The following is a 14,155-nucleotide window of genomic DNA, read 5'->3' as shown; positions in this document are numbered from 1 at the left end:
CTCGTGGACCAACTCGTTAAGCACCTCTATTCCCACTATTCTCACCATTTCCCTTGTTCAGAACCCGATTGTGCGTTTTATCGATCAACTTGTTCTTATATTTTGGTAAATAGCGAGCTAAATGGCTTGGTAAATATTTGATACGAAAAGATAAAGCAGAGCGCATGCAATATTAAGCGCGATCCACAGCTTTTGTTGCTTGGCGTAAGCTTTTGTTTGTTGAAACAGATGTACCTTACGAGATAAGATAAGAAAAGCAATATTTAAATCTATCCGATATCCCTAATGAATGATAGGAGGAATTTTGACATTATCACGAGTTTTGTTCGGGGAGCCCCCAAGGTTCAAAAATTGGGTCGCTCTACTTCGAATTTTCTTCATCATTAGTTGGTTGAGAGACAAACATTTAGTTTTGTGATTCAATGAGAACTTACCTGAAATTCGAGAACCACTTAACCAACTGGGCAGTGTTGTTTTTGTTGAATTTGATGTCTGGGAAGTACATTTTCAGCACCGAAGAGCTGGGATACCTCACCCAAAAGAACATCAGTTTAGCTTTCCTGAGATGCATTGGAGTCAATGTAGACGAGTGCTCTGGAGTTAAGGACATATTCGGCTAAAGTTGGGAGAAACAAAAAAAAAATAGAACCCTCGAATAACGTGTAGGAATAAAATAATCATTTATAATTGATGCAAGATCAGGGTTAATGTGTAATTCAACGAAGTGTCCCGCGACATGTGGTTGTTTCTCACAACTCACGTATTCTATTATTGAGATATCATATTTGAAAAATGAGCATGACAATAAAAAATTCAGAGATAATGTTCTAGGCCTGCAGCGAAGAAAGTTGAAGAGCTGGTGAATAATTGATTTGATCGTATAACGAACTGTTATTTTCTTTTCTTGATATCCAGACAAACAGGATTATCTCTCAATTATAGGGATTCTCATAGAATTACAGAGATTTTATACCCCCTACTGATACCTTATTCAATTACTTAACCTTCTAATGCAAGAATTATATCTGATTGAAGTCTTAGAGTTTCCCCCGCCTTCCACCAAACAGAACCGATGATAAAATCGAAACTGACATTGGGAATTTTTGAGAAACTCGACAACGTAGAAAAAAAATTACGTACATGTTGAGAACTAAGATTTTTGCTAAAATCTTTGCATAAAAAGGATATAGTAGGCTGCATTCCATCGTAAGATATGTCTCCAGAGTTGCAGTCAGAGTTCCTGTCTCCATTGTCCATGTTGACAGCACCGGATGGCACTCTCATGTGGGAATAATCCGGACTACCACCGTGTTGAGCAGCAGCCAAAAGGGCTGGGTGCAGTAACGTTGGGGGATGGTGGATTGGAGGAGATTCCCTCTCCATTTTGTGCATTCTTGGGGGCGACGACGATGCCTGCAAGAGCAAACGAATAACTGAATGAGTACATGTGGAGAATTATCCAAATTTTATTATGGGAATTGATGAGCTACTTGTCATTAGTAATTTCCTGTCGAATAAATGATCTGTAACGATTAGATTTTATCTGGAAGAGGAAATTACTAATAACGCAAACACCAAAAAGAGCTAATTGTTCTCATAGAATATGAGACCGAAAAAAAAATTGTATGAAATTTGCTTACCTGCATCGCCATGTGGTGCCCATGGCTGGGTCCATGGAAGAAGGGGCTGTAGGGAGAGAAAACCTGAGATTCGTGAAGACCTGGGTTTGGGATGGCCACGGACGTTGGCAGAGAAACGGGAAGCATCGGAGGCGGCTGGTGGTGGTGAGGGTATGGTGGAGGTCTTGGCGAACTGCACTGGCTGTGTTCCATAGAGGCCGGGGACATTCCCATACCTTCCTGGCCGCCCAAAATCCTGCTCACTGTCCTTGGCGTTATCCTGGTGTCTGTAACTTTATGTCGCTTCTTCTTCGGGGTTACCACCAAGCTGAGGGCCTCGTTCTGTTCTGGGTTCTCCTGCTTGCAAAACGGATGGTTCATGCCGAACAACGGGGCCTGGTTTATGCCGGGAGGTTTTGGAGGCTGAAATATAGGAGGTCGTAGGTGAAGTTCTGAAGGCTTTGGAATCATGTGGTTGTTCATGTGCACTACAGGCTGACAACCATTGCCATTTACCATTTGAGGTCCTGAGGAGGTTGGTATTTGCGGTGGCGGAGCTTGAGGTCGCTCCGCCACTTTGGTCCTTGGAGATTTCCTATCTAGCAGTTGCGAGGCCATCAACAGATCCTTATTCAACTGTTCAGCAGCATTGGCAGCGTCCTGTTGCTTGCACCTTCGCTGATGTACGAACCTGGTCAGGATGGAGTCGATCAAGTTCGACAGTGATGCTGTGATTTCCGATTTGAGCACGTCCGCTAAACCCTCGAGATCGTTGTTGGTGGGCGTCGAGATGTTCCTCATCATTTGCAGCCTTTCGGCTATGTGTTCGGGTTTGTTTTGTGGCATTTGTGTCTGATGTTGGGGCGTTGGTATGCTCTGTTGCTGGGCTTCGGAGGCAGCGACCGCGGCTTCTTTAGCCATACGTGCCTCTTGCTCCATGAAAAGTTTATGGTTCACCCCCAAATACATGGCAGCGGCGCTGTTCATGTGGGGATGTTCCGGGAGCATACCATTGTGGAAAGGTGGTCCTTGCGGACTTATTTTCAATTTGCTCACCTGTTGTACCAACGTTGGAGGAGGTGGTGGTTGCACTATAGGTGGACTAGTTGTTACAGGAGAAGGTGAATCCGATCGTTTTAAACTTTGTTCACTATCACTAGGAATTTCTTCCACTTCTTGACTTTCCTCGGATCCTTGTTCAACCCTCGTACACAGTTGCACGTATTTCTGTTGCATTTCTGCCAATTGTTCTTGCATCGTTCTTAATTGGGATTTGAGCAGATTCTTCTCCACTCGTTTCTGTTTGATCGGTTCTTGTTCTTCTTCTATGTCGTCGTCAATGTATCTGTCTGCATTCGAGTCGTGTTGTTGAGGTTGGTAGAGTTTCCTTTTCTTACAGCCGTTCACTTGTGGTGGTGCCGGACTGCTTCTCATTCCTGACACTATGTTTTCTACTCTAGCTTTTTTGGCATCTTCAGGTTTGGCCGGACTGGCTGGCTCCACCTTGGGAGACGGCAACGATTCGGTTTCCATACCGTTCATGGCCTCCTCCATCGGTGGTTCTTGGGATTTCCTGCCGCCAGCCTCTTGCACGCAGTCCTTGATACCTTGGAGTGCGTCCACGTCGTTGCGTTCCGAATCAATTTTGGAATCGTTGTTGTTGTTGTTCAGATGGTCCTGTCCGTTCCTCATCTCGTGCTCCAGAGAGAGGAGGTCGTGTTTCCGACCCTGCAGTATGTCCCTGAGCATGTGATGGGCCAATTGTTCACCGGACGGCGGACTTCCGTCACACCGGATCACAGAGTCGAACTTGACGTCCTCCCCGTCGCTGGAGTCGACCTTCTGCCGACCCAGTAATTCGTTGAGCATCTTTGCGGGCGCGAACCCCGGTCCGAAAAGACCGAACTGTTGCTGTTGGGTGAAAATTGCGCCGTATAAATTATTACCACCGCCGAGAAAAGTCGGTCGCGAACTGAAATTCGGGATCGACGAGTAAGAGTTACGCGGCTCGCCGGCGTCCACACGCTGTCTAGTTCTTTTGGATTTCTTCAGGAGCTTATCTGTGTACAAACCGAATTCTGTCTCCTCCTCCGATGACATCATAAGTTAAAGCGTTATTGGTCGTCCAGGTCCCCCCTCCAGATATCCAGAGTCCCCACTTAAGAATAGTCGCCCATGTCAATACCTGGAAACAAAGTGAGTGTAAAGAGCGGTGTCTCGTACGTAGGGGAGAGAGAATAGGGGCACCTGCGGCCTCGCACAACTGTTGAGCGCACGAGTACGCTCGATGCACACCTTGGCTTTTCCTAGAGCGAGCGATGCTTGGGACTACGACGGTACCCATCGTCGGAGAAGTGCGCCCTCGATACTCGATGTATTTCACATCTGCCCTCGTCAATTGTGCGGCTCTCATTGAATATCTGATACATTTACTGCTACACGGCATTTAATTTTCACTAATATCAATGAAAAATTTATTGGAAGATATTCATTCAGTTTGAATTAAAGAAGTTTCGCATTCGTTTGAAATATAATATTAAGTACCTACTGTTATTTCGAGTTATAGTGAAAACAGTAGACCCTAAAATAACCCAAATGTTTTATACAGAGTGTTACTGAATTTAGGACCAGAGATTTCCCTATCTCGAAGGAAAAATAATTAGTAAATTTCGAGCATCTATTTTTTGTTTTTTAATCCTGTGAATCTTTGACTCGGACAAATATATTTTAACAATAGATTCTTGAGGTCAAGAGAAACACTTTTTTCCTTCACCATTCTTTTCGAATCAGCTAGGTTTAAAAGATACAGGCTGTTGAAAACCATAAAAATGTTATTTTTGTTCTATCGCACAAAGGGTTTTATCGAATGAAATGAATTTCGGAATTTAGCTTTTCATTCATTTGACAATCACAAGATTCAAGCATTACGTACCATAAAAACACCAAAAATTCAAAAAACTATTGTTGAAACTGAGTTAGACGCTATCTACCTAATAAATATTTGAACGTTTTGTGAAATAAAAGTATTCTTTATAATGCGCCGTTTTCCGCTAATTTGATTCTCAAACTAAAAAAAATTTCTGTGAAATTAGGTACTTTGACTCTTTTTAAAAGATCCACAGATGTATATTGTCACAGGTTAAGCTGGTTATTCTGAGAGTAATTTTCTCAGCTCATTATGAAAACTTAAAATGGCTATATTTTTTTATCAGGGCCGAATCGAAAAAAAAATGGTATTGGAAGAAAGTGTTTCTTTTGACCTCAAGAATCTACTGTTGAAATATTTGTACGAGACCAAGACTCACCCTGTACAGGGTGAGCAAAATTCTTTATCTACTGAGGGGATCTCGAGAACTATAAGAGCTAGAAGAAAACGGATGACACATTTCCAAGCTCTTTTTCAGAGAAACAAAGAATGGTGAAAACCGTAGCCTGCAACGATTCTTCGTTTTTGAGTTATTAGGAAAAAATGAGATTTCGAATATTTCGAAAAGTTCTCGGAACTTTTTTGTCTTTGAAATCACAGATCTGGAACTAACGAGCTCAAAATATTTTTTCATTTCAAATCATTAATGCAAACCTTTATTGAATTTGTTATTCTTGAATTGGAAAAAAATCTGTTGCCAGTAGATTCTACGTATAAGAGTACCTAAGAAGGTTCAAATTCCAGATCTGTAACTTCAAAGACAAGAAAGTTATGAGAACTTTTCGAAATCGTCAAAATCTCTTTTTTTTCTAACTCAAAAACGAAGGATCGTTTTTAACTTTCTTCCTTTTTTTCATTGAATTCATCATTTCTGTCGAAATAATATCTCGAATAAACAAAAATTGGAAAACTTCTCATCGAAACAAAAATTCCAAATCATATTTTCGATGTTCAAATAAATTCTCGCAGTTTAATTTATGCCAATGTCTAGTCACGGTGCAGAAAATTGCGTATAGTTACGACCAAAAATTCAATTGAAACATGAAACATGATAAAAATCTTCATTAATTTTTCGAGGATCATATCTTATAAGGACGCAGGTTTTGAGAAATTCTCCTATTGCTTTACACACCTTAAATTAAAACAAAATTGAAGATAATCGAACAAATAAATGTTTATCAGGGGAATAAATACACAACACTGAAAGTTAGTTTATCAACTTTCATATCCAACAAGTAAGCATCCATCGTTCATCTCAAATGAGGGGAACTTTTTAGACAATTAATATCCAATACGTCGATTTGGGGGGTTCTCTTTGTGATCCAACACCCCCTTACAGTTGCATACTGTGCCATCTTCAAACAAACGAAAGTAGTGCGTTAGGAGACCTAAACGCATCAACGATGGTGTGCCATATGGCACTCAACGATCTACATTACCCTGAGTTCACACAACGATTGCCCATCTGTTGGAGAAATGAATGTCTTATCTGGTGATATCAAGTGATTAATTAACGATTCTTGCTTTCGATTATCTCTCGGAGGGTTCCTTATGGTAGATAGGGCGGTTGGGTGAGGAGAAAAGGTGGTTCACACATAGGAAGAAGGTTTTGGATATTGTCGAAAATGAAACAGTTATGGCACATTTTCTAAATCGACCAAATGTCAAAACTTGGTTACATCTTCAGGATCACTGAAGATATCGTGAAACGGTTTCCACCAATGGACTTTTCATGAAAATCGCGCCTAAGACTCAACGTTTTCAAGTACCGGAAACAGCTAAAATCAAGCCATTTGGGATACCCTCTATATGTCCCCTTCAATTTTTAAGTTAGGAATGTTTTGAGGAAATAAACTGCTCCACATGAGTTAGGGATATTAACTTAAATGGCAAAAAAATATAGTTGAAATAAGATATTTGTGATGAAAATTCATATTAAATCAAGTTGCAAATTAATTTTAGCCTGTAGGTCTGCAGCGTATACAGGTTGGTTAAGAAAAATCGAGTAAAATAACGAAATTTCATTCCCAGAGAATTAAAGCCTTTTAAGACTATTATTACAACGTATGGCCTTCACGGGCATCAATAACAGCTTGACATCTTTTTTGCATACTACACACGAGGTCGTTGAACATTTCTTGAGGAATTTGGTTCCATAAACGGGGCAGAAGCTCTCTCAGATCATTAAAGGATTCTGGGGTCGGTTGATGATTATCTAATCTTCTTTGGAGCATATCCCATGCATGTTCTATGCAATTCAAATCTGGTGAGTGCGGAGGTATTGGTAAATGTGGAATACCAAGCTCCTCGCGCGCATTCTCATCTATGGCTGCACGGTGCGGTCTAGCGTTATCGTCTAGAAATTGAAAAGTTTCACCAATAGCAGCGTGAAAATTTGGCACAATATTGTCAATGACATGCTCCCTATAGTGTAAGGCGGTCATATTCCCAGGACAAATGTGTAAATCTGTGCGCCCGTTGAAACATATCCCGGCACATACCATAACACTACCCCTTCGGAATGGATGGACTTCTTGGACATAGCGACGATTACGGGGTATGCGTGGGATTGTCCATACCCTTATTCTTCGAGAATCTGAAAATTGTCCATATCTGGATTCATCAGTGAAAAGGACACTAAGCCATTGATCGTTCCAGTTGATATGTTGCCTTGTCCATTCCAGTCTTTGACGCTTATGGTCACGTGTTAATGGAACTCCTCTTAATGGGCTTCTAGAACCTAGATTCACCTCTCTCAAACGTCGTCTGATGGTTTAGATGGAAACTTGGACCCCATCTGCATTTTAAAGAGTATTCTGTAGCATTCTACACGTAGATGTAGTGTTTCTTGTCGTCGAAACGGTGATGAAACGATCCTGAGCAGGTGTTGTTTTTCATCGCCCACCAAGCCTTGGTCTTTCCAACACGGAACCTATCTCCCTGAACCTATTCAAAAGTCGAAATATCACACTTTGGCTGTCTTCCTTTCCGTTACAACAACCTGACTTAGGCCACCCTGTAGCATTCCGATAGCCCTATTAGCCTCAGCGTTTCTTAATTTACGTCTTGGCATTTTCAGAAAACTCGTTTCAAATCGAAGCCGTTGATAAACTGACTTCCTTTCGAAATAAGAACATTGATGAAGCATATGCAAAGAACCAAACTTCAGAAAAAAGGCAACCAGATTGACGAAATGTCTCATACTGATTTTTATTGGATCGATTCAAGTTGTTATTGAGTTTTAAATGATTTTACAGCGATTTTCTCGAAGATTACATACGATATCCCTAACTTTTGTGGATCAGTATATTTTCGTGGCTTTTGAAACAGTGACTGCTTCTAAAACTCTCAACACTTTCCCCTAAAGCTCAACCGTTTTTCCCTGTGACTTCTCGAAAATTTCGACTACTCTTTCTACCACCTCTTCGTGTTGACTCCGTAATGTCGTAACATATGCGTGCCACCGAAGCATTAATTAAATTTCATTCTATCAACAGGTGTGCTGGACACAATAAGACACCGGAGGAGTCCACCCTCTTACGGTGGACAAGCATGCATAATCACCACGACTCGGTGGCGCATATGGCTCGATCGCAAGATCTACTTCCGGCTAGGACGTCGAACTAGGATCGCGACTGTATGCATGGATATTTCCGGTGGGTCACGCATGACGGGAATCGGGGGAAAAACAAGGGAAAACGGAGTTCCCACTGGTGCTTTACCGGTTCCTAATAAGTTTCGCCATCAGGTGGTGTATCTTCGTAATTGTGTGGGAATTGTGGGGGTTATTTAATCGGACTTGTCAATCTTGCTCTGGGTTTGTGCACATCGCATAGCTTCAGTAAAATTCTATATTCATAGAGGAAGCTAACACAAGTTAGTTTGAAGAACACCCTACAAATTTTTCACAAAGCTTCATTCTTTTGGTAACATCGAAATATTTTCAATTGATAAAGCAATCTGAGAAAGGAGGAAAACACTGATGTGAAGTCAGGAACTTCTGCAAGCCTCAAAATACATAAAAAAACAAGATGAATAACTGCTCTACAAAAGTTTAGGAAGTTCTGAAATTATGTGACCGTTTCAAAGGTTGCCGATTCTTGTCCACCAAATGTTAATTAAAGGGAAATCAAATGTTTACCACCCTGCTGTAACCATTGCGGATCAGTTTAAACAGAGGGAGTCTTTCGACTTGTACAACAGTACAACAGTGTGGTTCTTGAGGTCAAAAGAAACACTTTTTTCCTTTACCATTTTCTCCGAATCCGCTCGGTTTAAGAGATACAGGCTGTTAAAAACCCATAAAAAATTATTTTTATGTCTATCTCACAAACGGTTTTATCGAATGAAATGAATTTCGGAATATAGTTTTTCATTTATTTGATGGATCTTTTTCGAACAAAAGATATCACAAACGTTATCCAGTTTCCTCATTATGACCATAACCTACCATAAAAATACCAAAAATTCAAAGATCCCAACTTTTGAAACTAAGTCAGACGCTATCGAAACAATATTTGAACATTTTGCAAAAAAAAGGATTTTTCATATTTTCTCGTAGAATGCGCCGTTCACGAATAATTTGATGTTCAAAAATTAAAAAGTAGGTATCTGTGAAATTGGAAAAATTGGATACTTTGGCTGAATATAACTCTGTTTGAAAGATCTACAGATGTGTAGTGTCACAGATTTAGCTGGTTATTCTGAAGTTAATTTTGTTTTCCCAGGGTAAGCAAAGCCCATTATGAAAACTCAAAATGGCTATATATTTTTATCAGGGCAGAGTCGAAAAAAATGGTAGAGGAAAAAGATGTTTCTTTCGACCCTATAAGAATCTTATCTGCTGTACTGTCTACTTGTACAAGTCAAAGACTTATCCTGTATATGTTCGAGTATTTTTCTATAATGAAGTAAATATGAATTTCAAGAGTTACTTGTCAGTCACTCTGTATTTCTAACGAATTTAGGATATATGGATGCTTAACTTCCATTTATCCTTCGAAAATTAGGACTTATTGTTTTAACGTGTTCTAACACCACATTAGCTGAACCTTAATAATTCTGACGAAAATGATGTATTATTCATGAAATATCTTGGAAACGTCACATTTTGAAAAAACCATTTCAACCGTTTCAGAAAAAAAAATTATTTCAAGCACTTAAAAGTGAAAAATAAAAATGGGTATTTAAAATTTAAAGCGTTTCATTTCAATTGCACAAGTTGGCAACATCTTTTGAAATATGCCTTGATAATAAAGGACAAAAAATATATTATATTGATGAGATAGACAAAGATGGCTGTCTATGAAGTCTGCGACGAACGAGGAAGGTCGTAAAATTTTATGGGATTTTTATGGCCGGTTGCAGTTTAGGCTCGCCAGTAAATACGCGTCTGTAAATCAACAGCTGTTATTTTATAAACAAGCTGATCGGACATTGTTCTATATATTTTCTAGTAGGCGCTGTTGCCAAATCGTAAACTCGACACCAAGCTATTTAAATTTTAAAACCCCATATTTGAAGAATGATTTTGAATAGTTTCCGAGGTGCATTTGAAGAAATCATGAAAGAAACTCATAATTATTCAGTTTAAACTTGCATATGCAGTGATAACCCAAATTGAGTAGAAGTTAGTGTTATTCTTCTGCCTCCAACATAGAATATACCATTTCACAGGATGTGAAAGAAATTCATTCGCAAAAAAATCACATTCCTTTCAATAATTCGTTTTTACGATCCCCTTGGCCGTTAACCAAAAACCAAATGAAATATTAGATGAGCGAACTCCAGCCTCAACAGGGACACCGACTGAAAAGTGAAATGAGAATATCGGACGTCCCATAATAAATATGAAATTAGCGGACGCACCACCGCTGGGGATGAATCCTGGATGGTATTAGGTAATATAATGCCATCCAGTACGCTGCCTCGTAAACCTCTCATGGGAAGGCGAATTCGATTTTTGCTTTGTTTTAAAAATTGTGTACAAAATGTGTTTGGCCATACCGACGCACGTATAATGCGTTTTGTATCGTTTTTATGCATCCCGATGCTTCGATATTTAATTTGTATCGACGTTTCCTGGTGCACCAGCCCGATGCTCAGGGACGCTGTTTGACAGGGAATCGAATTAGGGGCATATTCATTGGTAAAAATTTGATTTGCGTGCAAAACTAAGTAATACGCAATGATAACTGGGTTGGTTTGTATACAGCCACCGGTGTTCGGTCAACAAACTCTGGTCCTATGGGGATTTCTAAACGTATGACCGTTATTTCCATGTAGTGCATGTCTGATATGTGAATTCAGAATTCAACTTACGAGGATGTATTGATATCTAGTTAGCCTAGACCAGTTCCATGCTTTTAAAAACATATTGCGTTACCGTAGCAACGAACAATAACTCATTAGAAGTGTCAGTGTGAAGTTTGAGGTCAAAAAAGTAAACCAGAGTTACGCAATGAATTAAAAGATACAAGATGTCCACCGAAATTGTGAAAATCGAATTGGATGGATATCGATCCATCATCAAGCGTATTTAAAAGGGTTAAGAGGTAAGCAGATTTACGAAGATATGCTTAATCAATGTCCTTCGTATGCGACCGTGAAAAATTGGACTGCAAGCTTCGATAGAGGTAAATTTTCCATTGAAGATGATGACCGTTCGGGAAGAACAGTTTCTGTGTCAGTCCCCGAAAATATCGATGCAGTTCATGACATGATTTTATCAGACCGTCGAATTTGGCTAAAACGGATATCTGAAGCACTGAATATTTCATACGAACGCGTTCATCATATAGTTCACGTCAATTTGGACATGAGAAAAATTGCTGCAAAATGGATCCCCAAATGTTTGAATGTTGACATCGCGTTCGATCTGTGCTTGATTGGAAAATGATGTAGACTTCTTAAACCGAATTGTTTATATGGATGAGACTTGGGTACATTTCTACGATCCAGAAACGAAGCAACAATCGATGGAATGGCGACACTCTGGTTCTCCAAGACCTAAGAAGTTTCGTGTCCAAAAATCTGCTGGAAAAGTTCTTGCTTCAGATTTTTGGGATTGCCATGGAGTAATCTTGATTGATTTTTTGGATAAGAGTAGAACAATAACCGGAGATTACTAATCTACATTACTGACCACTCTACGGGAAAAAATTGAAGAGAAAAAACGCGGAAAGCTATCCAAAGGTGTTTTGTTTTTGCAGAACAACGCCCCTCACACAAATTTCATGTTGCCACGCAAAAAATTCGTGATTTAGGGTTTGAATTACTAGAACACCCCCCTCATTCACCAGATTTGGCTGCATCCGACTATCATCTCTTACCTCAACTGAAAAAAAGTTTAAAAGATCATAAATTTTCTTCCAACGAAGAGGTAATAAAAGCTGTGGAGGTCTGGTTTTCAGAGCAAGAAAAAAACAATCAAAAGGAGAATATGATGAATAATAAAATACAATTTTGGCATTGAAATTCCATTTGGTTCTATAATAGGATAAGAATTTATCAATATATCCTTGTAGAAGTAAAAATAACAATCTCTCATGGTTTTTCAACATCTTCCAAACCAAGCCGATTCGGAAAAAATAGTCAAAGAAGAAGGTCCTTCTTCTGACCTGCAGAATCTACAGCTAAAATATTTGACTCGACCTGTATAGCAGAGGGAAAAATATTCCGTAGTTCTTTTTATGTGATACAGTGTAAACTTTGGAACGTCGAGGCTAGAAGCTCGAAATTCTTCGTGTAACCTCGTCAAAAATGACTATCAACGGATAGATCAAGTGGGCTTGATAAAACCGAGCGGGAAAAGCCGTTTATCAACTTTTTCGTCTCATTCGAGGCAGCTTGTCATCCATTAAAGTCGAACTCTTTGGAAAGGACAATCTTTTTAGGCCACGACGGAACGGAATGGAAATCGAGGATTTTTATTTAGCGAAAACCCTTCATTAATTTAAGTAATTCGTTATACGTATAGACGTATTCGTTAATTAAGAAAGGCGCAATGCGAGCGTCAAGTAGGTGTTCACTATCATCACATTCTTTCTGGCAAATGGGCGTGCTGGTGTATTTTCTCCGGTACGTGCAGTTACTTCATCTCCCCTTTTCAATGCAGCATCATCTTAGAGCCTAGGGTTGAGACAAAAGACCAGACTACTCAAGTGTTCGCTTTTTTCCTACGCTGCGGCTCTTATGCATAAATATATATGGTTTCCGTTTTCAGCGTTCCTTTTGGAATTCAGATCGATAATGATGCCGATCTCCCGTATATATTAATCGATAGATGGCGGTAGCATTTTCCAGGACACGATCTTCTGTAAACATTTCAGAAAAGAAATGGACAGATTTGAAAAAAACGCCAAATTTAGTCAGGAACCGAAGTGCGGAAATTTCATACTTTAATACCCTGATGAAGTCAAAACACGAAACTTTCCTCAGTGGCGAATGTTATACATTATGAGTCTCAACTTCGAACGAATTAAGTGAATCGAAGACACTAAATATGCTTGGACAGGCAATTTGACGAAAAGAAATCCCATTCAATTCAAGAACATTCTTGTCTCTTGCAATTTTTTCATGAAACGCAAGATTTTTAAGAAAATATGAAAACGTGGAACACAATTGGAGATTCCAATAGAATTTTACTTGTTAATCATAACTAGCTGTCATTTTCAAATTTTTTCACAAAAATATTTCCTGTCATGAAAAAATTTAATATTATATATTATATATCGCCAAAATATGAGATTTCGCATATCATATAAAACTCCTGTGTACCAATTTCAGAAATTTTCGTATGTGTGGACTCTGAAATTGAAAAAAAAAATATATACAGGTTGAGTCTTTGACTCGTAGAAATATTTTGACAGTAGATTCTTGAGGTCAAAAGAAACACTTTTTTTCGATTGGGCCCTGATTAAAATATAGGCATTTGTTTTCATAATGAACTGTGCCACCCCTAGAAAAACAAAATCAACTAGCTAAATCTGTGACACTAGACATCTGTGGATCTTATAAACAGAGTTGCATTCAGCCAAAGTACCTAATTTTTCGAGTATTACAGATATTTTTTTTGGAATATCATATTACTCGAAAACGGCGCATTACACGAGAAAATATAAAGAATAATTTTATTTTACGAATCGTTCAAATATTCATTATATAGATAGCGTCCAACTTAGTTTCAAAAGTTGGATTGTTTGAATTTTTGGTATTTGTATGCTACGTAATGGTCATAATGAGAAAACTGGAAGACATAGGTGATATCTTGTGTTCGAAAAAGATTAATCAAATAAATGAAAAACTATATTCCTAAACGCATTTGATTCGATGAAACCGTTGGCGAGATAGAACTAAAAATAACATTTTTTTATGGTTTTTCAACAGCCTGTATCTTTTAAACCGAGCCGATTTGGAAAAAATGGTAAAGGAAAAATGTATTTCCTTTGACATCAAGAATCTACTGTTTGAAGATTTGTACGAGTCAAAGACTCACCCTGTATATTCAGTGGAGAATTTCAGGGGCTGTTACTGGCAAAAATCAAAAATAGGGGTCTCCTTTTTCTCAAGAACCTATGACCAAATTTTGTTGCATTAATTTCGGCAGAGT

At 39.0% G+C, this 14,155-nt stretch overlaps 1 protein-coding gene across 5 annotated transcripts in view; it reads right to left on the bottom strand.

The window, feature by feature from the left end:
- Window positions 1-14,155, bottom strand: part of LOC123306778 (homeobox protein prospero) — an 87,404-nt gene that overhangs the window by 8,312 nt on the left and 64,937 nt on the right. For 2 of the 5 annotated variants that reach the window (XM_044888916.1, XM_044888917.1), the window contains exons 2-4: window positions 1,641-3,804; window positions 1,141-1,413; window positions 435-616 (exon numbers count right to left, since the gene is read on the bottom strand). In XM_044888916.1, coding sequence (XP_044744851.1) covers window positions 435-616; window positions 1,141-1,413; window positions 1,641-3,722 — 2,537 coding nt within the window. In that variant the 5' untranslated portion in view covers window positions 3,723-3,804. The remainder of the gene's footprint in view (window positions 1-434; window positions 617-1,140; window positions 1,414-1,640; window positions 3,805-14,155) is intronic. The other 3 variants (XM_044888918.1, XM_044888919.1, XM_044888920.1) reach the window with 2 other exon arrangements.

This window comes from Coccinella septempunctata, chromosome 2, assembly GCF_907165205.1.
Source record: "Coccinella septempunctata chromosome 2, icCocSept1.1, whole genome shotgun sequence".
In the NCBI taxonomy this organism is placed as follows: domain Eukaryota; kingdom Metazoa; phylum Arthropoda; class Insecta; order Coleoptera; family Coccinellidae; genus Coccinella; species Coccinella septempunctata.
The sequence above is the reverse complement of the archived record's forward strand: the minus strand, read 5'-3'. Positions and strand labels throughout refer to the sequence as shown.